At 58.0% G+C, this 27666-nt stretch overlaps 1 protein-coding gene and 1 long non-coding RNA gene across 9 annotated transcripts in view; one reads left to right on the top strand and one right to left on the bottom strand.

The window, feature by feature from the left end:
- Positions 1-23991, top strand: part of ADGRL1 (adhesion G protein-coupled receptor L1) — a 47355-nt gene extending 23364 nt beyond the window's left edge. For 2 of the 5 annotated variants that reach the window (XM_033854185.2, XM_073803201.1), the window contains 21 exons: positions 2032-2141; positions 5824-5838; positions 9449-10249; positions 11100-11414; positions 12180-12283; positions 12569-12754; positions 13083-13121; positions 13291-13474; positions 13633-13755; positions 14279-14493; positions 14788-14958; positions 15397-15606; positions 15700-15920; positions 16131-16197; positions 16593-16684; positions 17357-17525; positions 18802-18930; positions 19117-19213; positions 19307-19435; positions 19574-19591; positions 20081-23991. In XM_033854185.2, coding sequence (XP_033710076.1) covers positions 2032-2141; positions 5824-5838; positions 9449-10249; positions 11100-11414; positions 12180-12283; positions 12569-12754; positions 13083-13121; positions 13291-13474; positions 13633-13755; positions 14279-14493; positions 14788-14958; positions 15397-15606; positions 15700-15920; positions 16131-16197; positions 16593-16684; positions 17357-17525; positions 18802-18930; positions 19117-19213; positions 19307-19435; positions 19574-19591; positions 20081-20823 — 4138 coding nt within the window. In that variant the 3' untranslated portion in view covers positions 20824-23991. Of the gene's footprint in view, positions 1-2031; positions 2142-5823; positions 5839-8214; positions 8300-9448; positions 10250-11099; positions 11415-12179; positions 12284-12568; positions 12755-13082; positions 13122-13290; positions 13475-13632; positions 13756-14278; positions 14494-14787; positions 14959-15396; positions 15607-15699; positions 15921-16130; positions 16198-16592; positions 16685-17356; positions 17526-18801; positions 18931-19116; positions 19214-19306; positions 19436-19573; positions 19592-20080 lie in introns of those variants that run through there. The other 3 variants (XM_033854188.2, XM_033854186.2, XM_033854187.2) reach the window with 3 other exon arrangements.
- LOC117311738 (uncharacterized) overlaps positions 1-27666 on the bottom strand; it is a 39704-nt gene that overhangs the window by 1898 nt on the left and 10140 nt on the right. For 2 of the 4 annotated variants that reach the window (XR_004526026.2, XR_004526027.2), the window contains exons 3-5: positions 17405-17634; positions 15438-15576; positions 14949-15229 (exon numbers count right to left, since the gene is read on the bottom strand). This is a non-coding gene — a long non-coding RNA (uncharacterized lncRNA). Of the gene's footprint in view, positions 1-88; positions 15230-15437; positions 15577-17404; positions 17635-27666 lie in introns of those variants that run through there. The other 2 variants (XR_012331069.1, XR_004526025.2) reach the window with 2 other exon arrangements.

The following is a 27666-nucleotide window of genomic DNA, read 5'->3' as shown; positions in this document are numbered from 1 at the left end:
CCTCCAGCAATCTTGTCCTTCTTCCCCGCTTCCCGTCTCCTGACACCCCTGCATGGACAGTCCCAGTCCAGCCTCTCTCTCCTCCTACCTCCTGCCTCCAAATTCTCCCTGCCCACTTCACTCCGCACCGGCCTCAGGGTCCGTGATGTTCTCCGCCATGTGCCCAAGTACGTAGCACAGCGACTGACCCAGTTCCGACGCTCGTGGGGTCTCAGTCCTAGAGGGGTGACACTGAGCAGGGTGGTCACGGGGGCTGAGGGATTCTGATGAGGCCACACCTGGAGGCTCTTCATATTAGTTAGGGTCCAGCTCCACTACTCTGACGGAGACCCCCCCAGGATAAACACAGTGACCTGAACAAGATCAGAACTGAAAAGGCCCTCAGCACCCGCTTCTCTCTGTCTCAGCGCTGCAACCCACCCCACCCCCACTCCCACCTCCTGGGCCAGAACTCAGTTACGGGCACTTCCTGGGCACTTCCTCCCAGCTGCACGGGAGGCTGGGACGTGCAGTCTCCCGCTGGAAAGCCAGCGTTTTTGTGTGTTTCTTTTTGTTTTCATCTTTAACGGAGGTGAAATCCACGTAAGATAAAATTCATTTTAAAGTGAACAATTCAGTGGCGTTAGTTACATTGACAATATGGTGCAACCTCTGCCTCCGTCTAGTTCCAGAACATTTTCATCACCTCAAAAGGAAACTCTGTCGCCCTTAGCAGTCACTCCCTGTTCCCCGCCCTCCCCCGAGTTCCTGGCAACCCTAATCTACTTTCCGTCTCTGAATTTGCCTGTTTTGGACATTTCATATAAATAGAACCGTAAAACACGTGGCTCCTGTGGCTGGCTTCTTTCACTGAGCGTGATGTGTTCAAGGCTCGTCCACATTGTAGTGTGTATTAGAGCTTCCTTCCTTTTTACGGCTGAATAATATTCTATCGTATGGATGTACCGTGTTTTGTTTATCCACTCATTTGTCGATGGGTTGTCTCCACCTTTTGGTGATTGTGTAAATGATGCTGCTATGAACATTCGTATACAAGCATTCGTACAGGAATACACCCGCAGTGTTACAGCAGGTGAAAGCACTTTGGGGACTAGAACTAGTTCTCTGGGTCATAGGTAACTAAGTCTCTGTTTAACCTTATGAGGTCAGTGTTATATTTTTAAAGAAGGGGGTTGAGGTGGGTGGGTATAAGCAGGTCCTCATGAGTTAAGCACTCATTGGTTAAGGGCAGGATGGAAGGGAAGACACAGGAGCCCCCTCTGCCCTGTACCTGTCAGGAAGCTCCCCCAAACCACTTGAACACACCCACAGTCAAGTCACCGTTCTGCCCAGCCGAGACTTGGCCTGCTCCAGGGAAACGGAGACCTTGACCGTGGGAACAGACAGCAAGAAACATCTCTTGTTGTCATTAACTAGGCCTCCTGTTACATGGTAGCCAGCCTCCTGAGAAGTTGACAGGGACTCGGGGGTGTTCCCCATGGGGAAGCAAGGATGGCTTCAGCATGAGGTGAAGACTCTGCCCCTGTCCTGACTGCAGAGCCTCACAGCAGCGCTGTCCAAAGGGTAGGACATGTCAAGACATGGTCTGAGGTGGACACAGGCAAACGCTGTGAGCATTTCATTCATAGCATCTTTGCAAAGACACCACCTTGCGTGTATGGCTTCACATCTTACTCTTCTGTGAACAAAGTGGGGGCTTTATGGTCAATATAGGAAGAAAAAGGAAAAAAAGGACATAATGGCACTGGTGACTCAGGATGCAAGTGATGAAGTGTGTCTGGGGAAGCAGTTTATGGGGCCACCCCTCTGGCCCAGCCCTAAGCTTCATGCCATGCCAGGGCTTAGAAATAGAAGAATCCTATCTGGTAGGAGAGAGCAGGCAGGAAACAGAAAACAATGCCCACACAAGGTCCCTGGCGTGGTCTCCACAGTTCCTTCCCAATCTGGGGTTGTCCATTCCTCTCCTGACCCTGCCCCACCCCCCCCAGTTCCAGGCCTGTCTTTTGCCAGCTGCCCGTCTCTCCTCCACAGGTGTAACAACCGCACCCAGTGCGTGGTGGTCGCCGGCTCCGACGCCTTTCCCGATCCCTGTCCCGGGACCTACAAGTACCTGGAGGTGCAGTACGACTGTGTCCCCTACAGTGAGTCATCTTGTTCCTCATGCGGACGCGGGCCCTTCCCCCTTCCAGAAGCGAGTGAGGAGGAGACACCTTGAGCGCGCACACACACACACACACACACACACACACACACACACACACACACACAGGGCCAAGTCGGGGCCAGGCACACGGGGGACAGCTGGGCCTGCTCCCTCCCTCACACATTCTCTTCACCCAGACACCCTTGTCCACACTGGTGTCTGCCCCACCCACACCCCCACCCTCACAGACTCTGTCCCCATCCACTGGGCACCTTCTCCAACTCTTGTTACTCTGGCCTGCTCACCCTGCTTCTTCACATGCCCTTGGGCTTATTTATACACTCCAAGGCCACACCCACGTACTCCACTTGGCACACTTATATCTCTCCTCTCCTCTCCCTGGACCTTGACCTCGCTGCCCTCTAATTCCTCTGCCTCCCTGCTCTTCTCTCACCCCTTCCCTTCGTGACCCCCTCTTACACACCTGCTCTTCCCTCTCACTCACCCCCCTTTCTCTGAGTTCCCTTTCCTTTCTCTTGTCCCCCTCACCCCTCACGTGCCCCCAGTCCTGCCCCTTCCCAGTCCTGGAAGCTGGACTCTGTACTCATACGGAGGCAGACCACCCTCTGAGGCCTGGTGGCAGATCAGGTGTGAAGGGCTAGGGGCATCTTCCACAGATTCCTAACTCTTGGTTTGTTTGCCCGTTACCACAGTCATACTTCCTGTCTGCAAAGGAAGTGCCACCATGTTGGACTGAGGGTGGCACCAGGAAGCCTGAGAAAGGTGATCTGGGGAGCCAGGGGCCTGCCATTCTTGCACCTGGCCAAGGGGAGCAAACAATGACAGGGTCTCTCCTCCTCAGCACCCCACCCTTAACGTGGCCCTTCTTTCCAGCCCTTACTCTTCCCTCCCTTTCCCCCATCATCCATCCCCTCCCCTGCACCCCCAGCTTCATGTAGGCAACCTGGAGGTAGGGCCTCCGGGCAGAGGCGGGAGGAGGCAGGGCCACCAGGGTGTCTGAGTGTGAGGGGGTAGGGGCGGGGGCGCAGGAGGCCCTGTGACTCTCCCTCCTCTCCCCTCCCACCCCAGCCTTCCCCCCTCTCCCCAACCTTTGATTTCTCCTCGCAGGTGACTGCAGACGTGCTGGGGGAGACGGGACGGCTTATGTGCTTCCATAACCTTCTTCTTTTACTCCTCACCCTTTCCTTTCAGCGACCAAGGCCTCCAGCCACTGCCTGAGAGGGATGCCCATCTGATCCTTGAAGCCTCCCCACAGCACTGGGGACACCGCCCAGCCCCATGGCTGGGGCAGCAGGGAAGGGGGGCAGGAGTTGGGGAGCGTAGCACAGTGGGGAAATCAGGCTGGGTTCGAGGCTTGGCCCCGGCCCTTGGGTTTTCTGGCTCTGAAACTTGAGCCAATGACGTAATTTCTCTGGGCCGCTGCAGAAGGAGGCGAAAGGCCAGGAGATCACGTGTGCGAGGCGCCTAACCCAGGGCTGGCCGCAGAGGCTGCTCCTGGTGACAGAGTGCTGGATGTAAACTCCTGCAGGGCAGAGGCCTCATCTTCACCCCCCTCCCAGCGCCCAGGCCCAAGCCTGGTTCAGGATGTGCTCAGTAATGCTTTGGGTGCCCTTTCGATCCAGCTGAACCTACACCTTCCTCTTTAATGGTGGGAGGGGAATCAAACACCTTCCCTGAGGTGTTGCCCGGAGTACAGAGAACGTGGGTCAAAGCTCCTTGTGCACCGTCAGCCGTAGGTGTGAGGGAAACGGTGCCTGCTTTTGATAGCCAGGTAGCCTCAGCCGTGTTGCTTCACTTCACTGGTCCCCTTTCCCCCTCTATAGACAGGGTTCTCGAAAGGCTGCCCGAGAGGTGCTTAGCACGGTTCCTGGCGCAGAGTAAGCGCCGGGCACTTGGTAGTTGTTGCTTTTCTTGTGACTCCCTCATCATGATTTTTACCAATTATTATAATTGCTATCGGTAATCAAAAATAAAATTAACAACAGATGACAAACCCAATTTCTCCTGAAGCAGGTAAGATAAAGGGCAGGAAAAAAAGAAATCCCCTGATCCAAGTGTCATCCAAAGTGGATACCGTGCAGGGAAAGGAGCAGGAAAAAAGTTAGAGGGTGTGGGGAGGAGAGGGGCTTAGAGACCTCCTGGAGCCAAACTCCAAGTGTGGGTGGGAGGCCGTGACCCTCAGAGAGCAGGAGGGCTCAGGGGATGGGCAGCCCCCAGTCTGATGGGAGAGAGCTAGCCTGAGCCCTGGGAGAGGCAGGGGCACACACGCATACACGCACTCGTAGTCACAGACATGAAGGATGTGTCTTGCGGGGGCTGAGCTAACTCCCGGTCCCAGAAGAAGAGGGCTGGTGTTACGAGGGTGATGGAAGCCACGCCGCAGAACAGGGAAGCCGGGCACTCACTTATCCCCCAGAGTTTCTCTGAGCACCTCCTGCGTACCAGGCCCTGGATGAGGCGCTGGGAAGGGAGCCGAACACTGCTCCACCAGAGAGGTGGCAGGAGAGCGAGGCCCTGGTCAGAGGTTCCTAAGGGGTCAGGGACACAGAGCCTGGAGGGGGCGTGCCCTGGGCAGCCATGTTGCCCTGGGCTTCAGAGGCTGGGGTGACCCCAGTGCTGGTCAGGGGTGGGTGCAGGGGCTACCGTGGGAAGGGAGCGGTGGGTGTGCAGGGCTCCCTGCCACACACACATACCGGACAGGCCCGACTAACACTGGATTTGCCTTGCAGCGGAGCACAGTCTAACCATGCCCCCTTCCTCCCCCAGGTACCGCCCGCCCATACCAACAGCGGGCTGGGGAGCTCCCGGCTCCTGGGCCCCCAGGGGGGAGCTGGGCAGAGAAACTGAGCCTCGGGCTTGCCCCGGGGGAGTGTGGGAGCGTGTCTGTGCCCCACCTGCTGTCCTGCCCCATCTGTGATGTCCCCCCCACCCCAGCCTCTTCCCTCTCTGCCTCTGTCTCCCCCTCCGGGCTCTTTGAGGCCCAGGGGGCTCTGCCTGTCTGCCTCTCCGTCATTCTGTGTCTGATGCTGCCACCCTCTCTGTGTGTTGGCTTGTTTCGGGTTCTGAGGGTTTGGGGAAACTCAGCTGGAGTCTTGCAAGGCCGGCACAGAAGGGGAAGGAGTCCAATGTGTTCTCTCTCGTGAGGCTACCAGGCCCCAGGAGGCACTGAACCCCCTCCCCTGGGCCCCTGGTTCTAGCAGGAGGGCAGCAGGCCGGGCTGAAGGGGATCTAAGTGATTCCTTCACCCTCCCCACCATCCCTGCCTGGTGCCCCCCTAAGCGGAGCCGCCTCCCAGCTGGGGCTCCCCTCCCCAGTCCCCACTGCACTGAGGGTGCCCCTTCCCATCTGAGGGCTCTGCCCCCATGCCTGCCTGTACACCCCCCTCCCCCCCACACCCCTCGTCTCTCTTGGTCTCTGTCCTCCCATGTGTCTCCCCTCCCTGTGACTGTCTCCCTGACACCCTCCCTGAAGGAAAGGACTTGGGGGCGGGGGCTGATGCTACCTTCGGGGTTGGGGAACCAGGAGTGAGGAAAGAAAGGAAAAGGGGGCGTGTTGCCAGAAAAGAAACGAAAGCAATTTAATCTTTTTTTTTTCTCTTTTTTTCTTGCACATTTTTTTTTTCAATTTGTTTTCTCTCTCTCTTCCGATGCTTAAAGTAGAAGTGGAGCAGAAAGGTAAACGCACTGTTACCAATGCTAACCCCTAACTCAGACTTTGTTTTACCTGCACCATACTTATGTGACCCACCCTCCCCTCCGGCCCCTTCTTCTCCCCCCACCCCAAACTTGGTCCAGTCGCTATTCCCCACCCCAGTGTCCCCCTGGTGGGGCAAGCCCTGGTGCAGCCGGGTGACTCCACCCTCCAGACACCTGAGGAAGCTCCTCTCTGAGCCCGGGCAGGATCTTCCGTCTCTCTCTCTGCCCCTCTCTCTCTCTCTCTCTCTCTCTCCCTCCCTCTCTCTCTCTCTCTCCCCCCAAGCCTCCCCACCCCCCGGCCCACCTTCCTAGTCCCTGGCCCTTGCGGGGCCGGGGGGGACCTGGCCTTCTCTCATACTTCTTTTGCCTCCTTCAGGAGAAGTGTGTAAGCATCCAGGGCGGGTGGGGAGGGAGGGACCCCCTTCCCTGGCTCCTGACCAGGGGTGAAGGGCACCGGGTGAGCCGTCTCTCTCCTCTCTTCCTCCTGCCCCCCGCTTTTGTAACATGTGTCGGGGTTCGGGGAGGCAGGGTGGAGGGGACACCTTTGTTTTCCTTTTGGGGAGCAGTTTCCTCCTCTCTCTTTCTCTCTCTCCCTCTCTCTCTCTCTCTCTCTCTCTCTCTCTCTCTCTGGCTCCTGGCGGCTTCAGTTCCTTCTGGTTTGGCGTTTCCAAGGCCCAGAGCTGTTTTGGAGCATGGAGTACCAGTTTCCCCCAGTCCCAACCCCTGTCCTCCACCAGCGGGGGGCCCAGCCCTGGGGAGGGGTATAAGCTGTCCCCAGCCCGGGGAGGGCAGCCTGCCAAATCGGGACGAGGGGGTGGGGGCGGGCCTCAAGGTTGGGGGAGTGAGGGGCGGGGGAGCATTTTCTCTGGTTCTGAAATACTTGCGAAGCTGCAGTCAGGGTTTCTTCTGGGCTGTTGTGGTTAGAGGACCAGGGAGAGGGGGGCGGGGGAGGTATAGGCCGGGTCGGGGACTTCCACGAGCACCATAATTTCTTGCGGGTGAAACCTCCAGCGGGGGCTGGGTAGAACTCCGTAGGGGGCAGAGCTGTCCGTTAGTGGAGTGGGGCAGGGCTGCAACTGCAGGCCTGGGCTCTTGGGGATGGTCGCTTCCTCCCCTGAAAGTTTTGGGAAATTTGCAGCTCTGAGGCAGGCAGCAGGGGCCGCGGATGGAAGGGATGACCTTTCAGGATCACTTCTGCCTTGAAATTACGGTGGTCGGTGGAGCATCCCCTTTGAGGGAGGTGGGGCGGGGTCCCTCCGAGCTGCTCCCCTCCCCCTTGTCCCTTCCCCCATCTCACAGAGGCCTGGGCAACCAGCCCACCGCCCTGCCCCTCTGCACCCCTCCACTCTCTCCCTGTCTTTCTCCTGGAGTCTCTCTCCCACCCAGCACCAGACACTCTTCTTGCAGGCCCGGTGGTGGTTTGGATACGGCAGCCTGGGATCTTTTCTCTTCAAAGGGCGGGTGGGAGGAGGCTGGAGGGCAGAGGAGGTATTGGGAGCTTGGTGCTGGGGAGGGGGTCCTTGCTGGCAAAGGCCCCAGGCAGACCCTTCCTCATCTTCTCCCCCTTCCCCAGGGTAACCTCTAACCACGTTTTCCTCCGCCATGCCCTGCCGACCAGGCTAGGCTCTGAGACCTCCCACTGCCCCCCCCCCCCCACAAGCACATCTGCTCAGTCGTCACAAAGCTGGCGGGGGACCTAGCTTGGGGAGAGGGGAGACCCAGGGACAGGGGAAAAGGGCAGAGGCCAGTGTGCTGAACAGAAGGTACAGGCCAACCCCTCAGGGCACTGGGGACAGGGAGATGGTGGAGCCCCAAGCTCCCCTCCCCCTCCTAAAACAGGGCATGCTCCTGGCTGCTCTGTGCCTGGAGACCCTTGGGTCAAAATGTCCCCCTGCTGCTGTGAAGGGAGGGCTGGATCTCCGCACCCACCCACCTGAGCCTCCTGAAGAATGAGGCTGGAAGTGGGGGAATGAGAAGTGTCCAAGCCCCTCTAACCACTGGGGCCAAGCCCCCGCCCCCCAAGCCGGCACCAAGTCCCAGCCCTCCCTGTCCCCTCGGGGCCAGCTGCTTTGGTGACAGACCAAGCAGGAGCAGAGAATTCACTACAAACTCTCACCCTGGCCTGTCCGTGGGTTCTGCTAGCAGGGAGGTGAGAGGGAGGCCCCCAGCCGTCCTGGATGGAGGGACATCACCTCTACAGGAGGAGGAGGGGAGCCTGGCCACACTGAAAGTCCAGACCCCCCACCGGGTCAGTGAGGGGAGGCTAGGAGCAGGCGGCGCTGGGACGTGACGGGGCAAGGGTGGGCAGGCTATTGGTGGCCAACGAGATGCAGTTGAGGTTTTCCTCCTTTTCAGGGAATGGGGGGGTGGGGCGGGGCCCCCCACCTTTCTGACATCAGCGCTGCCTTGGTCCCTCCTCCTGAGCCGGGGATGGTTGCAGGTAAATCGGGGTCAGGGCAGGGGAGGTGGGGGGGCGGGGCCTGCTGGGGGCGGGCTGGGTCTTTATCCTAGCACCTGGTTCCCTCCCTTGCCCCTTCTGAGCTGGACCTGGGACTGCCCCCCCAAGGGACCCTCAGTCGGGCCTGGGCCTTGGAGTGAATTCTCTGCTCACCCCCCTCTCTCCTCGCCAGCACTAACCCTTTCTTCCCAGGTGCTCTCCAGTGTGCCTCCCTTGGAGCCAGGACCTCGCCGAGCCCCACCACCACCACCTTGTCTCTCTTCCCTCCACACAGCTCTCCTCCCCCCCACCCAACTCTCCCGGGAGTCCTCTCCCTCCCCAAGTTCTCCCCCTCACCCCTGTGCACCAGTGTCAGTGTCTGCTGCTGAATTAACCCCATGAGAGACCCTGCCGGCTGGGGGCAGGGCTGGGCACCCTCAGGAGGGGCTGGACTTTTCCGAATACCCTTCCTCAGCTACTGATTTCATGGGTACTGGGGGTGGGGGCTGCCACAGGCTGCATCAGGAACCTCGGGTGCCTCTCCCACCCTGGAATAGAAGTGCGCTCCTGACACCCACCCACAGTGGGTACGGAAACATCACTCTACCTTGCAGTTTTTGCAGGAGGAAGAAAAAGGAGTTAAAAAAAAAATCTGTGTCCTGGTGTGGTTGGTGAACGATGGGACCCTTGACCCCTAGCTCTTCCATAGGGGCGCAGATGATGGCGAAGGGGCAGGGCCCTGAGTCCCTGGAACCTCAAAGCCACCAGTGGCTGCAGTGAGGAAATCTTTCCACTCCTGCTTAAGGCACACGAGATCGTCTCTGCGATGCCTCTTGCCAAACCCCTTATCCCCAGCCTGTGGGGTCTCTAGCAGCCAGGGAAGGAAAGAGGGGCACTACCTTCCACCACTAACCCTGCTCTTAATGGCCTCCAGGGTTGACATCTCCAGGGAGAGGGGCAGCTGGGCGGGGCAGGGGTCCCAGCCCGGAAACCCCCTTCCCATCACCAGCCCTACCAAGCAACCGTGACTGCAGCAGCAGGAGGGGACAGCCTGGCACCCCCCTGGCCGCGTGACCAACTTGCCTCTCTCTCTCCCCCTCCTTTGCCCCTGCTCCTCTCCCCGTGTCCTCCCCGCCCACCCACCTGGCCCAGTCTTCGTGTGCCCAGGGACTCTGCAGAAGGTGCTGGACCCCACCTCGACACACGAGTCGGAGCACCAGTCTGGCGCATGGTGCAAGGACCCACTGCAGGCGGGTGACCGCATCTACGTCATGCCCTGGATCCCCTACCGCACGGACACGCTGACCGAGTACGCCTCGTGGGAGGACTACGTGGCGGCGCGCCACACCACCACCTACCGCCTGCCCAACCGTGTGGATGGCACTGGCTTCGTGGTCTATGACGGCGCCGTCTTCTACAACAAGGAGCGCACGCGCAACATTGTCAAGTACGACCTGCGCACGCGCATCAAGAGCGGGGAGACGGTCATCAACACGGCCAATTACCACGATACCTCGCCCTACCGCTGGGGGGGCAAGACCGACATCGACCTGGCCGTGGACGAGAACGGGCTGTGGGTCATCTACGCCACCGAGGGCAACAACGGGCGGCTGGTGGTGAGCCAGCTCAACCCCTACACGCTGCGCTTCGAGGGCACGTGGGAGACCGGCTACGACAAGCGCTCGGCGTCCAACGCCTTCATGGTGTGCGGCGTCCTCTACGTGCTGCGTTCCGTGTACGTGGATGACGACAGCGAGGCGGCCGGCAACCGCGTGGACTACGCCTTCAACACCAACGCCAACCGCGAGGAGCCCGTCAGCCTGGCCTTCCCCAACCCCTACCAGTTCGTCTCTTCCGTTGACTATAACCCTCGTGACAACCAGCTGTATGTCTGGAACAACTATTTCGTGGTGCGCTATAGCCTGGAGTTCGGGCCACCCGACCCCAGTGCTGGTGAGGACAGCTCAAGTTCGCTCCCAAACGCCTCCTAGGTCCCAGGGTCGGGGGGTGCACTCTGGGACATCTTAGGGGGCCTGGAGGTGGGTTCGGGGGAGCCCTGGAGGCAATGACAGTGTGACATGGCAAGGTGACAGAGGCTGTTCTAAGCACGCAATTAACTCCTCTGACCCTCGCAGCCTAGGAGACGGGGCTTATCATTGCCCCGTTTTACAGATGAGGAAACCCAAGCACTGGGTGAGTATGGGATTAGCTTGCTCCTTTGAGGATCTGGACCAAGGACTCTGGGCTCCTAACCAAGCTGTGCTATGTCTCCTAGAGGCCTGTGCATTTCGAGCCCTGGAACCTCTTCAACCAAAATCTTGGGTGGAAGCCCAGTATCAGTAAAACAGCAAAGCCGAGCCGCCGATGTTGGCCGGGATTCGGGGCCCCTCCACAGTCTCATTCCGCCCCCTCAGCTGCCCCAAACCAGCTCTGAGCAGCCCCACGGCTCCAGGGAGTCCCATCTAATCCAAAAGGAGGAGCTGAGGCTCCCAGAGGGAGGGGACGTGGCCAGGTCAGAGAGCCCAGAGTAAGAGTAGAATGAGGATGGGAGGTGGCTGTGTACAACAGCCTCCAGACACCACCTTCCTGGCCCGTCTTCTGTGGTTGCTCTCTCAGACTTCAAAGTACACATGAGTGAATTTTTGCCACCTTCCAATGCTTCAGATGGTCCCAGGGGTACGAGGGACCTCTGTGGGCAGACAGGGGCCAGGGGAGCTCTCCCAGACCTAGTGGGGACCAGGATATCTTTCAGTAGGCCTGAAGCGTGGGGGTAACCCCATCTCATATCCCCTCTCCCTTCCAGGCCCAGCCACTTCGCCACCCCTCAGCACGACCACCACGGCCCGGCCCACACCCCTGACCAGCACAGCCTCGCCTGCGGCCACCACCCCACTCCGCCGGGCGCCCCTCACCACGCACCCCGTGGGTGCCGTCAACCAGCTGGGACCTGACCTACCTCCAGCCACTGCCCCCGCCCCCAGCACCCGGCGGCCCCCCGCCCCCAATCTGCACGTGTCCCCGGAACTCTTCTGTGAACCTCGAGAGGTGCGGCGGGTCCAGTGGCCGGCCACCCAGCAGGGCATGCTGGTGGAGAGGCCCTGCCCCAAGGGGACTCGAGGTGAGTGCAGAGCCGAGGTTACCTCCGCTGCAGCTGGCTTGGGGAGTGGCCACTGCTGGGTCTGGCCAGGGAAGGGACGGGGGACATGCCCTTAACTCAGCTCAACGTAGATGCACTTACCTGTCCATCTCCCCTGGCAGAGTGTGGGTTTCATGCAGGGGTCACGCCTGATGTCTGCAGCTGTGTCCCCAGAGCCCAGCAGAGCTCCCAGGACACAGCAGCAGCTCAGTTAGTGCCCCACGCCTCGTCCCCCGTCCCCTCCTGCGATACTAAGTACCCGCCACGTGCAAAGCGCTGGGTGGACCCTGCGGGGAGCCCACGGGAGGTAACTTGAGTCCTGGCTTCAGACTGAAATGGAAGAGGCCCGGGAGCAGCTGGTGACAGGACACAGCAGCTGAAGTACCAGAGAGGGTGGAGCCAGACCGCATGCTCTAGGGATCCCAAGGGGAGGGTCAGAAGAGGCTTCGTGGGGGGGGGGGGCCTTCCAAGGCGAGCTTAGCTAGAAGGTTCCAACTGTGGTAGGCAAAGACGGAAGAGGAGCCCAGAGGGAGGGTTTAGGGGAAGAAGGAGTGGCTTATGTCACCTCAGAGTGACACCTCTCTTGACTGTCCGGCCTGCTTCATGTCTGGTCTTCCGTGTTCCCCTCACCTCTCTCCTCACCCACTCGTCCCCCTCTCTCTGTCATCTCCTTTCTCCCTGCTTTGGCCCATCCTTCTCTCCTTCCCTGTGGCTCCCTTCTCTGTTCCTGTGTGTCTGTCCCTACAGGAATTGCCTCCTTCCAGTGTCTACCAGCCCTGGGGCTCTGGAACCCCCGGGGCCCTGACCTCAGCAACTGCACCTCCCCCTGGGTCAACCAGGTGGCCCAGAAGGTACCAGCAGAAGCTGCCCCTCCCAGTCAGGCGCACGTGCTCACACAGCAGGCCCTGGGTGCCCGGGCACAGGGCACAGTGGGGGCAATGGAACAACTGGGGAGACAAGCAGGGGTCCACTCCCTGGCCTGCAGAGGGAGCAGAGATAGATGGGGAGGGAGAAGGCAGACAGGGAGAAGGGGCAGCAGAGAGAGGGATGAGAGGGGCTGAGCAGGCTGGGCGCGTGAAGAGGGAAGCAAAACGGTCCCTGACAGAGCCGGGGCATCCCACTCCCGCCTCACACAGATCAAGAGCGGGGAGAACGCAGCCAACATTGCCAGCGAGCTGGCCCGCCACACCCGGGGCTCCATCTATGCGGGTGATGTGTCCTCCTCTGTGAAGCTGATGGAGCAGCTGCTGGACATCCTGGATGCCCAGCTGCAGGCCCTGCGGCCCATCGAGCGCGAGTCAGCTGGCAAGAACTACAACAAGGTAGAGCCTGGCAGCAGGGCCAGCAGGGCAGGGGGCACTGCCCTGGGAACTTAGGAGATAGCCGGCCTGTTACCGCGGAGCTGGGCTGCCACCCATGGTGACGGGAGAAGGAAGGACAGACCCCAGGTCTACTGGGGCTCCCTCCTGAACTGCCCTGGATGGTCCTGGGGGTGTGGGCTCCCTTAGGAATGGTTCTCGCTTATGGCCTAAGCCCAGGTCAGTAGCAGAGGCAGAAGAGCAAGCTCCCTGGGGCCCAGACATGAGTGTCGGGGTTAGAGGAGTGGGGCTGGGAGACCAGCCCTGAGAGCACCTCCATCTCTCTCCCTAGATGCACAAGCGAGAGAGAACCTGTAAGGACTATATCAAGGTGAGGCTCAAGGGCTCCTGCTGGCCGAGGGGGTGGGGCAGCCCTTGTCGCTCCTGGGCAGGCCCCAGGTGGCGCTGGAGATGGAGTTTCGGAGAAGGGGGTGCAGAGCCCAGCCCAGGGAACTGGAGGATGTAGGGGGAATCACGGAGCTGCCCCCGCACCGTTGCAGGCCGTGGTGGAGACGGTGGACAACCTGCTGCGGCCAGAGGCTCTTGAGTCCTGGAAGGACATGAATGCCACCGAGCAGGTGCACACGGCCACCATGCTCCTGGACGTCCTAGAGGAGGGCGCCTTCCTGCTGGCCGACAATGTCAGGGAGCCTGCCCGCTTCCTGGCCGCCAAGCAGAACGTGGGTGAGTGCTGCAATCGCGCTAGGGCAAGTTCGGGCGCAAATCTTGAACGGTGGGGGCCCCCTCGGCCCGGAGACCGTGGGCCTCTTGCCACAGCCCGGGCCTCTGGACTGTGGACAAACCCCCAACCTTGTGTGCCCTGCCGTCCCCTGTCCCCACAGTCCTCGAGGTCACAGTCCTGAACACAGAGGGTCAAGTGCAAGAGCTGGTGTTCCCCCAGGAGTACCCGAGCGAGAACTCCATCCAGCTGTCCGCCAACACCATCAAGCAGAACAGCCGCAACGGTCAGTGCCCGAGCCCCGTGCGGGCACCCCTGCTCCTCTCGCGGAGGACGGCGGTTCTTAGCTTTTATCAGACTGAAGAATCCGGAAGGAGGTTGGGACCCGTGGCCACACACAGGGGTGTCCTTCATTCAAGCTAGTGTTAACGTTTCAGGGGATTCGTGGAGACCCCCCCCGAAGCCCCACAGAGCCAAGCACGCTTTGCAGTTTGCAGGGCTCACTCCTGTGCAGTGGCAGTTCAGGGAGGCTTGCGCCATTTGAGATGAAGGTCCAGAGAGGTCAGGGATTTGCTCAACGTTACACAGTAAGTGAGAGGTGGGCCGGGGACCCAGCCTGTGTGTCCCGGCCCACTGCCCTGCCGTTGAGAACTGCCTATAACTGAGCAGGGGTCCCACAGAAGGGCTCCCAGAGCCCCACTTGCCTGGGCTGCAGCCTGCCTGGCTTCAGAGGTCCTGGCGGCCAGCGTGGTGGAGCTGCACACCAGCCAGGGGCTGACAACACACCCTGCTGTGCCTGTTCTCCCCAGGAGTGGTCAAAGTTGTCTTCATCCTCTACAACAACCTGGGCCTCTTCCTGTCCACCGAGAATGCCACGGTGAAGCTGGCAGGTGAAGCGGGCGCGGGGGGCCTGGGGGGCGCCTCCCTGGTGGTGAACTCCCAGGTCATCGCAGCGTCCATCAACAAGGAGTCCAGCCGAGTTTTCCTCATGGACCCTGTCATCTTCACTGTGGCCCACCTGGAGGTGAGCTGAGGCGCCCCCTCCCTCCGTGAGGTCCCAGCATCCTCCATTGTCCCTGGCTGTGCATCCCCCCCTACTGTGTGTTCACCCACCCCGAGAGCAAGTTACAACCCCTCCCTGGGGCCCCAGCCCCCACCTCAGCAGCTTGGGCCATTTTGTCCCCAGAGGTCTCAGACTGTCACCTGGAGCCCAGAGCCCCAGGCACTCGTCTCCTGCTTGTCGCTATCCCCATAGCCGGGTGTGCGGGCTGGAGTGGGACTCCCTGGATCTGACCCCCCGGTCACCACCACACAACAGGCCAAGAACCACTTCAATGCCAACTGCTCCTTCTGGAACTACTCGGAGCGTTCCATGCTGGGCTACTGGTCGACGCAGGGCTGCCGCCTGGTGGAGTCCAACAAGACCCACACCACGTGTGCCTGCAGCCACCTCACCAACTTTGCCGTGCTCATGGCTCACCGCGAGATCGTAAGCTGGCCAGCGCTCCGCTCCTCCGGGCGGGCCCACTTTCTGGCCCGGCTTTGCATGGCATCATAGAAAGTGCTGCATGGGCGGTGCCGGGGAAGGCCAGCTTCGTGGGCATGGGGGGCCTGAGTCTTGCCCGGGGCATGAGGCCACACGTCTGGTTCTCTTTGGTCACGGTCCCACCTTCTCCCAAGGCACTCTGGAGAAGCACGTTGGTGTCACCTTTGTCATCTCTCCACGAGCCTTCCAGAGCATGAGGAAGTGAGCGTGCCGCCTGCAGAGGGGTGGGGGCCAGCAAGTTGGCCAGGGGGGCAGAAGGCCGGGTGGGCTGCACCAGTGGTGCTCGTGGCCCACGGCCTTGCCCGTAGCTGGCACCTAAGCGGAGCCCTGGCCACGTGCAAGACCAGAGGCGCTAAGTACACCCCCTGCTCCTTCCCCCAGTACCAGGGCCGCATCAACGAGCTACTGCTGTCAGTCATCACCTGGGTGGGCATCGTCATCTCCCTGGTCTGCCTGGCCATCTGTATCTCCACTTTCTGCTTCCTGCGGGGACTGCAGACTGACCGGAACACCATCCACAAGAACCTGTGCATCAACCTCTTCCTGGCCGAGCTGCTCTTCCTGGTTGGGATAGACAAGACTCAGTATGAGGTGAGCAGGACTCCAGGGCAGGAGAGGATGCGGGGAGAGACGACACCGGCCGGCCGGGGCAGCCCCTCACCTGTGGTGCTGCCCACTCTCTAGATTGCCTGCCCCATCTTCGCTGGCTTGCTGCACTACTTCTTCCTGGCTGCCTTCTCCTGGCTCTGCCTGGAGGGCGTGCACCTCTATCTGCTGCTGGTGGAGGTGTTTGAGAGCGAGTACTCCCGCACCAAATACTACTACCTGGGCGGGTACTGCTTCCCAGCCCTGGTGGTGGGCATTGCAGCCGCCATCGACTACCGCAGCTACGGCACCGAGAAGGCGTGAGTGCCCCCTTCGCCCCCCGAGTCTCTCCCCCTTGCTGGCTCCCTGCTCAGCAGCATCCCTCGGGCCAGGACCCTCAGGGCACTGGCCTCCCTTCCCCTGAGCCCCGCGGCCGCAGCCAGCAGAGTCCCTGGGCTCCTGGAGTCAGAGGGAGGGAAGAGCCTGCCCCGCCCCCACCTCTCAATACCCCGGCCCTGCTTCCTTCACAGCTGCTGGCTCCGAGTGGACAATTACTTCATTTGGAGCTTCATTGGGCCTGTCTCCTTTGTTATCGTGGTAAGTTGGAAGGCGGTACCCCCAGTACTGAGTCTCTGTCCTTCATCCAGCCTAGCTCTGACCCCAAGGCCCCCCTTCTCCCCAAGCCCTTGAAAAGCATCAGAACTGAGCAGCCAACTAAGAAAACGAGAGCAGAGTGGGCCTGTAGAGCTCCAGCACTGAGGTCCGTCCTTCCAGGAGCTGTGATTTGAGCCCCGGCTCTGTGTCAGGCCATGGGCCCTGCCCCCCGGCCCCGAAGCCACATTAACAGTTACACCAGTAGGCAGGCACCTGGGGGCAGGTACAGCAGCAGAGGGGACCCTGAAGAAGGGGGGTCGTGGCTGAGACTTGGCCAGGAGCTGACGCTAGGAGGCAGAGGGACCCTGGCCCAGCCCCTCCCCTTGTCCCGCCCCCAGGTGAACCTGGTGTTCCTCATGGTGACTCTGCACAAGATGATCCGGAGCTCCTCCGTGCTCAAGCCCGATTCCAGTCGCCTCGACAACATTAAGTGAGCACCCCCTCGCCCCACCCGTGCCCTGGGACTTCCCAGGCCTCTCCCAGCGTTTCCTAAAAGGTGGTGTTCTCGCCTCTGGTGTCACATACTGTGATTTTAAGGACAAAGATGGTGCTTTACTGTGTTTGTTATGTATCTATTTAACGAGTATTAGAAAACATGGTATTAGCACATCCAGCTGTGGTTTTAGGCACATAATTGCTAAGGGTGAGACTGAGTTCAAAAAGCGAGTCCAGGGAATTCCCTGGCGGTCCAGTGGTTAGGACTCTGCACTTTCACTGCCAAGGGCACAGGTTCAGTCCCTGGTCGGGGAACTAAAGATCCCACCAGCCATGCGACTCGGAAAAAAAAAAAAAAAAAAAAAAAAAAAAGTCCATTTCAGGGCAACTTAAAGACAGATAGGCAGCAAAAGATAGTTTAAAGGTCTGGAAATATGGCCAAAAGGATGAAGGATGCAGGAGAATGACTGGCCATTCACAGAGCCCTGACCCCTGACCTCTGCCTGCCCCTCAGGGTCAGCTTGGGTGAAAGTGTCACTGGGCAGGCCTGCTCATCCCAGGGCAGCGTCCAGGCCTGCTCAAAGAGGGACACGCAGCAGGGCTCTGGGGGAGGCATCTCTGCTGGCAGGGACTTTGATGTCCCCGTTCCCTCTCCACCTCTCCCCAGATCCTGGGCCCTGGGGGCCATTGCGCTGCTCTTCCTACTGGGCCTCACCTGGGCTTTTGGCCTCCTCTTCATCAATAAGGAGTCGGTGGTCATGGCCTATCTCTTCACCACCTTCAACGCCTTCCAGGGGGTCTTCATCTTCGTCTTTCACTGCGCCTTACAGAAGAAGGTGAGGTCCAGGGAAGGGACCAGGTGCCTGCCTTCTGTAGCGGGACCTGTGTCTGCCTGGAGGGAAGCACAGGCTCACAGGGAGGATTTAGGCAGGGGTGCAGAGGGTTCTGGAAAAGAGCAAGATACAGGGGCCTAGAGGAACGAGAAAGCAAGGCAGATTTGGGGAGTTGGGACATGGTTGATGGACCCTCCCCGGGGTGTAGGGCACAAGTCAAGCATGTGGAGGGAGATGACTCTGGGTGCCACCCAGACAGAACATTTCCGACTTTAATAGTTGTGGGGTAAAATGTGAATTTTGTGGTGATAGGAAGTTTCTTTTTAAAATAAAGTGTGTTACAGTCTGAATCTTAAAAAAAAATAAATTAAGGAGACAACAGAAGCAGAAGAATGTGGAGAAGGGTGTACGGGCAGTAGACTCAAGACTAAAGCCAGGGAAACTGAGCCAAGGCGTTTGTAGATTCATATCCTGAAGGCAGTGGGGAGGCCCGGTCAGACTGTTGTTGGTCTTAGGGGACAGTGAGGTGGGTAAGGCTAAGGAGGGGATGAAGGAGGCAGTGATCACAAGTCTTGGGTGCAAGGTTGACTGTTCTGCTCAAAACTGTCCCATGGTCCTCATCGGACACACAGTGACATCCTTACGGAGGCCCCCAGGCCCATACGGTCCAACCTGGGCTTCCCCTTCTCTTCCCTTCCCTCCAGCCACGCTCTGTCTTCTGCTCCCTCAGACACCTAGACAGGGACCCTCCCCAGGGCTTGTCCCCTGCCCCTCCCCACATATCCACAGGGCCCACTGCCTTATTTCTTTTAGGTCTTTGCCGAAATGTCTCCTTAGTGAGGCCTCCCCTGATCTTTTTGAAATCGTGCCCCCGACCCCCACTGACAGCACTGCCTAACTCCCGGCCATAGTTCTCGGCAGCACCTCACGCCGTCAGACGCCCTACATAACGCACTGATGTTTCACCCGTGGTCAGTCTCTGTCTGCTAGAAAATACCAGCTCTGAGAAGTAGGGCTTTGGGTCTGACTTGTGTCTGTCCTCGGGGCCTACAGCATGCCTGGCGTATAGAGGATGCTCATTAAAGATCTGCTGAGTGAATGAATGGACGAGAAATTATTGGTGGAGGTGGAGGAAGGAGGATGGGCCTGAGTGAGAAGAGAGCCTTCTTGGCTGGCTGTTGGGAGACAGGAGACAGTGGGGCTTCTGACCCCACCAGCAGCTTGGTCACTGGACCCCCGAGGCGGGGGCGCCTACTGCCTGTCCTCCTCGCCCCCCCAGGTGCACAAGGAGTACAGCAAGTGCCTGCGTCACTCCTACTGCTGCATTCGCTCCCCGCCCGGGGGCGCTCACGGCTCACTCAAGACCTCAGCTATACGGAGCAACACCCGCTACTACACGGGGACCCAGGTATCCAGGCCGGGGGCTGGGGCGCCAGGCAGGGCTCCCTGGGGCTGAGTGTTGGAACCGAGAGCCCAAGAGGCAGGGCAGTTCTCTGCCCAGGTCCCTGGTGGTGCTCATCAGGCAGGTGGTCTCAGAAAGAGCGTGGAGGGTGGGCGGCCCAAGGGCCCCCTCACGTCTGAGCTGTGTCCCCAGAGCCGAATCCGGAGGATGTGGAACGACACCGTGAGGAAACAGACGGAATCCTCTTTCATGGCGGGCGACATCAACAGCACACCCACCCTGAACCGAGGTGAGACTGGATCCCTCACCCCCGGCTTCAGTCCCTCAAGATTCCCGAGCCCAGGTCTCCTGGCCGCCTTGTGACCTCTGACCTCCTGGGCAGGTACCATGGGGAACCATCTGCTGACCAACCCTGTGCTGCAGCCCCGTGGGGGCACCAGCCCCTACAACACTCTCATTGCCGAGTCGGTGGGCTTCAATCCTTCCTCACCCGCCGTCTTCAACTCCCCAGGTGAGAGCACTGTGGTGCCAGGAGAGGGTGACAGCCCAGGTCAGGTGGCATCCTTGTGCCTCCTGAACTGGAGCCGAGACTTGGCATCCTGAGCCCGCTCTCTCCTTCTCTCTTTTCCCTCCTGGCCGGCACCTGCAGGGAGCTACCGGGAACCCAGTAAGTGTGACTGTTTCCTGGGAATATTTCCATGGCCGGGAGGGGAAACGTGACAGTGGCCTCCTCAAATGGCCTAACTTAGAGAGAAGAACTCGAGTGCCCCCCCCCCCCCACACACACACATACAGACAGTCTCTGGCTTGGCAGCTGGCTGGAGGGTGTCGCGTTAGGTGGGGAATGAAGGTGATGGGGGGGACAGAGCGTTGGAAAGGGATCTGGTCACCCAGATCTCCTCATACTGCTGAGACTCTAAGCTCCCAGCTGCGAGGGGACCCTGGGGGAACTGGTCCCCACACGTACCTCCACTAGTCGTCTGCTGAGCTGGTGTCCTCAACTGCCAGTGAGGAAGAGAGGGAACACAAGACCCCAGTCCCCAGGGGCAGGGGTGAACCCAGGGAAAGCCAGGTGAAAGCAGGCACCCCCGTCCACGTGGCCTGCGCCCCTCTCACTGCCCGGCTCTCCTTCTGAGCAGCTCCCTTCTGCCTGCAGAGCACCCCTTGGGAGGCCGAGAAGCCTGCGGCATGGACACGCTGCCCCTCAATGGCAACTTCAACAACAGTTACTCCTTGCGAAGCGGGGACTTCCCTCCAGGGGATGGGGCCCCCGAGCCACCTCGAGGCCGGAACCTGGCCGACGCTGCCGCCTTCGAGAAGATGATCATCTCGGAGCTGGTGCACAACAACCTTCGGGGTGGCAGCAGCGGAGCCAGGGGCCCTCCACCACCTGAGCCCCCCGTGCCGCCAGTGCCAGGGGGCAGCGGCGAGGAAGAGGCAGGTGGGCCCGGGGGTGCTGACCGGGCAGAGATCGAACTTCTCTACAAGGCCCTGGAGGAGCCACTGCTGCTGCCCCGGGCCCAGTCGGTGCTGTACCAGAGCGATCTGGACGAGTCGGAGAGCTGCACAGCGGAGGACGGGGCCACCAGCCGGCCCCTCTCCTCCCCTCCGGGCCGGGACTCCCTCTACGCCAGCGGGGCCAACCTGCGGGACTCGCCCTCCTACCCGGACAGCAGCCCCGAGGGGCCCAGTGAGGCTCTGCCCCCACCCCCACCTGCACCCCCCGGCCCCCCCGAAATCTACTACACCTCGCGCCCGCCGGCCCTGGTGGCCCGGAACCCCCTGCAGGGCTACTACCAGGTGCGGCGGCCCAGCCACGAGGGCTACCTGGCGGCCCCAGGCCTCGAGGGGCCAGGGCCCGATGGGGATGGGCAGATGCAACTGGTTACCAGTCTCTGAGGGACCTCACGGACCAGGGGCTGGTGTCCCAGGCCGGGGACTGAACCCTGGGTAGGGCTCTGGTGGCAGAGGGGGGCTGATGGAGACTGGCTGCTGGGCCACTCTCTCCAGGTGCCCCTTTGCCATGGGCCCTCCAGGCCCCTTGGGGGCTCTGCTCTGGGGGTCCGAGGTGCAGGGTTCACAGACAGGGTTTCCCACCAGCCGTGTGCACCAGCTCAATTTGGGGCAAGTGCAGTGAGGAACCAGGAGGTCCCCAGGGGAATGAGGAAGGAGAAATTGGAAGGGTGCAGCTCACTCTTGACTTCCCCCTCCCACCCCCTACTCATCCTACTCCCTGGAGGGAAGTGAGGGCTCTGGTTTCCCTGGGTCAAAGGCCCTGCTGGATGGAACCCGTCAGCTGCTCCTCTCTTTGCAGCCAGAGTGCTGCCAGTTGCACCGGGATGGAGCAGTGGGGACAGGACAGATGGACAGGTTCCTCTGCACTACAGTTCCCTGCTCCACGGAGACTGGGGCCTCTGACCGGGGAGAGAGCCCTAGCGGGGAGAAAGCCCCAGGGCGAGAGGAATGGGCGGTTGTGGCTGGTGGTTTAAAGGTGGAACTTTCTCCGAAGCTCCTTCTCTCTGCTCTTCGTCCCAGCCTTCCCAGCAAGCCTGCCCCCTCAGCCCTCCTTGAGTGCACCCAATGACCCCCTCCCTTGGGGCGACTCCTGATGAAGCACAACTCCCCGCAGGGCCCCCAGCCCACAGGGGTGGCCATACTTGAGCAGTTCCCAGTCCTGTGGGCTTGGCTATGGGGAGCAGATTTTGGGTCTGCATCTCCCTGGGGAGTGGGTCCTGGGCTTGGATCTTTCCCTAGGGGGCCCTCTTACCCCTTCCCTCTCTCCTCTTCCTCCGTCCCCATTGCTGTAAATATTTCAATGAAATGGAAAAGGAAAAAAAAAAAAAAAAAAAAGACAAAAAAAGAAAGAAAGAAAATCTCATCACTTGAAGCCACCAGGAGCCTGCGGCCCGGCCAGCCCGGGATTTCTCCGGAGCAGAGCTGCGCCGCCGGGCCCTGGCAGCCAGGACTTCTCTGTGTACGTGTGCATCCCCAGCCGGGTGGGCGGGCCGCCAGAGCAGCTTTTTACAATCCAGAGACAGAAAACAAAATCTAGAAGCAACATCGAAACAAAGAACCCGTTTCCTTTCCGGCACCCGGCACCCGTTTCTGTTGCCTCCTTCCCTCATCCGCCTCTCCCTGGCATCAGTCAGCCCTCCTGGGGCGTGTACCTCACTGCCTGCCCCAGGACTTGGGGCCTGTCTCCCCTTCCCCTCCCCACTGGCCCGGGGGAGGCACCCTCACACCCAAAGATGCTTTTGCCAAGGTGGCTGCGCTGTCCCTTGGAGTTCCTGCTTCTTGTACATTGCTTCTGGGACTCGGCCTGGGAGGAAGGGGCCGATTTCCCGCCTAGAGAGGTTGAGAGGGGAAGGAAAATGAGGGCAGCAGGGTTTGACAGATGACTGAGGAGGGAGGGCTGGGGGTGGTGAGGTGGTTCTCCTTCACGGGGTGGGGAGGTGAGAGGTGAGAGACTGCCTTCCTTACCCAACACGCCCCCGCAGGGGAGACAAAGCCAGGTACCAGGGCCTGGCTGGGGTCAGGACACCCATGTTCAGAGGGTTCAACCCCAAACCTGCAGATGCTGGAAGCTCCAGGCTTGGGATGTCTCCTGAGTACCTCTCCCAGTCCCCTCTCCAGTCTGTCACCCTGGCCTTCCCAGCAACACCCCCCCCCCAACTCTTTGGGGGTAGCATAGTCCCACTGCCATACTAGCCCAGCCCTGTCATTTGCCATTTCCCCAGGGGTGGCCCTCCACCTCTGCTCTGACCCCTCATCTCTTTTGTCCCTCCCTCTTTTCTCACAAGTGCCATGAGTTTTCAAACATCTTCGGGTCTCAGCCTGCTGCTGCCATGAACTTTGGGTTAATGGGGAGGAACTCCGGGGAGGAACTGGGGGAAAGGGACAGATAGGTGGCTGGAAGGACCCTTTTTGCTGCTAAAAAGCCCCTCCCTTCTCCTGAGGAGCTAGGGCTGGCTTGTCCCCATCAGTTATAGGGGAGAAGGAGCCAGACCCAAAGATGGTGGTTTGTCCCACATGGGGGGACAGGCGTGGGGAGAAGGTAAAGGTGGGTTCCATCTGTTTTCTGGTAGGGAGTCTTAACCCGTTTCACCAGACCATGGGTGAGTCTGGACGGGCAGGTGAAGTAAGGATAGGAACGGTCTTGCGCAGATGGCTCTGTGAGGAGGGCAGGAGACAGCTCCGTGGCTTTCCTTGGCTTCACTAGGCCAGGAACTCCTCTTTGGGGAGGGGTGGCTAGAGACCTGTGAAGAGATGGTGGGAGACAAGGGTAGATGGAAGAGTGGGCCCGGCCCAGGCATCAGCCCAGCTAGAGTCAGAGAATGCCTCTGACCAGCAAAGAGGTCTGGAAGAGAGGGTGGGCTGGGGGAGTTCCCAGGGGAACTCCTGCGTCCTCTCCCCTGCCCAGTCCTCCTTTTATCTCTCCAGACTCTGACAGTCAAAGGGAGAGAGAGGGTACAGCGGGTCCCTTGGTTCCCATTCCAGCCAGAATCACCAAGGTGGATTCCCAGGCCTCAGAGTTGTGTGGCAGGGCCCCCTGGTAGGGCTGGAAACCACTGCAGTCCAGCACAAAGCTACCCGGAGAGCCCAGGTGTCCCCCCACCCCAACCAGACCTGGTGCCTTGATGCCCCCACTCCAGCTGGGACGGTATAAAGAAGGAAGGGTCTTGGTTTCCTCTCCTACTCCCTTTCTTGGGCTCCTGAATTCATTTGCTTTCAAATCTTATTTTTCTCTGGGTTTGGTGGGGGTTTTTTGGCTTTGGTTTTGGTTTTCCTTGCCTTTTTCTCTGTGTCTCCACCTCTTTCCCTGTGTCTTTCTCACTGTCTCTGTGTTCCCCTTCTCTTACCCTCTGTCCATTTGGGCCTCCTCCCTCTTCTCCCATGCCCCCAGTCCCTCCTTGGTCTCCTTTTCGATATGCCAAACCAATTTTGGGTCGAGTGCATTTAACGAGAACAAAACAAAAGGCTCATAACAACAAGAACGTTTCAGAAAAAAAAGTTTAAAAAAATTGTTGAGTCAAAAAAAAACAATAAAGAAATTAAGATTTCTTGGAATGACAAGAGTAGCGTGACTCATTTGCGGGGGGAGGCAAGAAACAGGTGAGTGGATCTGCACGGAGCATCCCCGTGAGGCTGGGACCGAGTGAGGAACCTGCACTGCCGCATTTAGAACCCACAGCAGAGGATGGTGAGTCACAGAATCATTAATGTTTATAGAACTTGGTAGGTTCAAGGGCCTGCTAGGCAATGCAGGTGCAGTTTCTCTCTGAATCCTCATAAATGCTCTGGGCGGAGGTTATTCGAGCTCCATTTTACAGATGGACAAACTGAGGCTTATAGCACCTGGATGCACATCCAAGTCTCTGTGGGCCAGGCCACTGTGCCATGTTGCGCCTCAAGCCCTTCTCAGCCTGGACTTCGGTCCACAGGCTATATTAGAGCATAGCACAGGAACTGTATGCTGTGCCTGTCTGATTCCAGCTGCTATTTCTAGACTCCCACACGTTACTGGAATGGTGCATTTTCGGTCAAGACAGCACAGTGGAATTGCATCATGTGTATTTCACATTCTCACAGTGCACAGAGAGAGAGAAATGACCAAGTAGTGCAAGCACTTCTCTCCATGCCCCTCTGCCCGCAACACTGGCGTCCAGGATGCCGCACTCAGCCATTCCTCCTCCCCACTCCCCAGCTACTCCTTCCCAGTCTCCACACTGGTTCCTTCTCATCTCTTGACCTCTTAATGTTGGCGTGCTCAAGGGCTCAGCCTTGGACCTTTACCTATACTCACTCCCTGGGAGATCTCATCTCATTAAATGGTTTTTAAATACAGCTGACCCTTGAGCAACACAGGTTTGAACCACACAGGTCCACTTAGATGAGGATTCTTTTCAATAAGTATATTGGAAAAATTCTTGGAGATTTGCGACAATTGGAAAAAACTCGCAAATGAACCATGTAACCTCGAAACCTTCAAAAAAATTGAGGCATGTCATGAATGCACAGAATATATGTAGATACTAGTCTATTTTATCATTTACTACCATAAAATACACACATATCTATTATAAAAAGTTAAAATGTATCAAAACTTATGCACACACTGACAAACCGTACACAGCCCCATCGACTGCACTAGGCTACCATAAAGCAATCATATTGCTGCTTCTTCATTTTCAGTGCATGAATCATTATACCTGTAAACAAAAATGAATTTCTTTTTCACATTTTCTTTTCATTTTTGATGTCTAGTGTTAGTCATATGTGTAATATCTACAGTGTTTTTTATAAGACAATATTGATGTAGGTACTGACAGACGATTCATCTTGTAAATAAATGATATACACTGTCGGTATTGATAAATACAGTACCGTATTGTAAATGTATTTTCCTTACGATTTTCTTAATAAGTTTCTTTTCTATTGCTTACTTTCATGTAAGAAGACAGCATATAATACATATACAAAATACGTGTTAATTGACTGTTTATGTTATGGTTAAGGCTTCCAGTCAACAGTAGGCTATTTGTAGTTAAGTTTTGGGGGAGTCAAAAGTTATACATGGGGCTTCCCTTGTGGCGCAGTGGTTGAGAGTCCGCCTGCTGATGCAGGGGACATGGGTTCGTGCTCCAGTCCGGGAGGATCCCACATGCCGCGGAGCGGCTGGGCCCGTGAGCCATGGCCGCTGAGCCTGCGCGTCCGGAGCCTGTCTTCTGCAACGGGAGAGGCCACAACAGTGAGAGGCCCGCGTACCACCAAAAAAAAATTACACATGGAGGTACTTCGCTGGTGGTCCAAGTGGTTAAGAATCCATGCTTTCACTGCAGGGGGCACAGGATCTGGGAACTAAGATCCCCGCATGCCACAGTGTAGCCAAAAAAAAAAAGTTATACATAGATTTTTGATTGACAGGGGTCAGCACCCCTAACCCCTGCATTTTTCAAGTGTCAGCTGTACTATCTATTATGCTGATGACTTCCAAACGTAGAGCTCCAGCCTCAACTTCCATCTTGAGATCCAGATTCATTTACATCCAACTACCCACTCCACATCTCCCCCTGGGTGTCTGGTAGGATCTCAAAGTTAAACCCAGTTCCACGCACATGTATACACACACCACTGTTCCAGTTCCTCCCACAGGCTTCCCCACCTTGATTAACGGCAAGTCCTTCCTGAGACTCAAGATAAGACCCCTGGAGCCCCCCTTGAACTCACTCATTGTTTCATACCCCATATCTAATCTGACAGTAGATGCAGTAGTGCCTCTAACTTTGAAATACCCAGAATTAACTAGTTCTCACTACTTTGGTTCAAGCCACCACTGTCTTTCACCAGGACCACTGTAACAGTCCCCTAACTAGCTCCCTTGTCCCTCTTCAGGGGACACACAAAACAGAATGATCTCAGTAAGCATATTTTTTGTCCCTCCTCTGCTCAAAACTCTCCAAAGGCCTCCTCTCTCACCCAGACGAAACGCTAAGGTCAGCACAATGGCCCACAAGGCCCTACAGCATCAGATCTCATCCCTACGGCTCTCCTCCTTCCCTCCACTCCAGCCACACTGGGGTGCTCACTGTCCACAAACATGCAGGCAACTCCTGCCTGCCTCAGGGCCTTTACACTGGTTGTTCCTAGGGTTCACCTATTCTCCCTTTAGGGCTTATGAAAATAAGAGCTTCCCAGCAGGCCTTCCCAGGCTACTCCATTTAAATCGCAACTGGCCACTCCAGAACTTCCTAACCCCTGTCTTGCTTTGTCTCCCATAGTGCTCCCGTCTCACAAACTGCCTTTTTTGCTTGTTTATTGTCTGCCTCCCCCACCAGAAAATAATGTACAATGGTCTGTTTTTTCACTGCTGTTCCCTACTGTTTAGCACAGTGTCTGGCACACACTAGGTGCTCAATAAATATCTGTGAAAGGACACACAGCTGAATGGAGCACAGGACCCAGAGTAGGCCTGAGATGAGAGTTGAGACCATTCCCTCAGCTGCTCTCAGTTCCCATGCACCCCTCACTGTGCGATGCTGTTGTTACTTCAGCATGGCCCTGAAATCTAAGTTCAGCAATTTAGCTGGTGCCCAACCCTATCCTATGCTGAAGAGGAACTGGTTCTACTAGACTTACAGAGAGATGCTCTGTGAGCAAATTCAGGAGCTTTAAGCGTAAACTTAATTATTTATGATTTTGACCTCATGCTCTGACTTTGAAATTTTATCCTAGCATAAGATGAGAACACAGCCAGTTCTTCCACCTTTTTGTCCTTTACTTTCCCGGCACTGTACGCATCCGACTCCTCTACCCACACAGTGAAACCTGCTGTGCCTGACAACCTGTGACCCTCAGTGGTTGTTAGTGGCACCTGTACACACTTGGGGCAACCATTAGCACGTGCCCAGGAACAGTAACATTTATGTTGATATTCATTTCAAAGCTCTTTCCTACATTTCATCTTATTTAATTATCACAAGATATATATTATCCCCATATATCAGATGAGGAGACTGAAGTTAGGGTGAGTAAATGACTTACTCAAAAAAATAAGATTACTATGCAGTTCAAAGTGCCCACACCCTGTAGACGCTTTACATATGCTGTCCAATTTAATCCTTTCAACCACCCAGTGAGGCAGGTTTTAGTTAGCTCCAATATACAACTGCAGAAGCTGAAGCCCAGAAAGGTTCAGGAACATACCCGTGTTCACTCAGCTAGTAAGAGAAAGATGGACCAGGC

The sequence above is a fragment of the Tursiops truncatus genome, chromosome 3 (genome assembly GCF_011762595.2).
Source record: "Tursiops truncatus isolate mTurTru1 chromosome 3, mTurTru1.mat.Y, whole genome shotgun sequence".
NCBI lineage: Eukaryota > Metazoa > Chordata > Mammalia > Artiodactyla > Delphinidae > Tursiops > Tursiops truncatus.
This window is presented reverse-complemented; position numbering and strand designations above follow the sequence as displayed.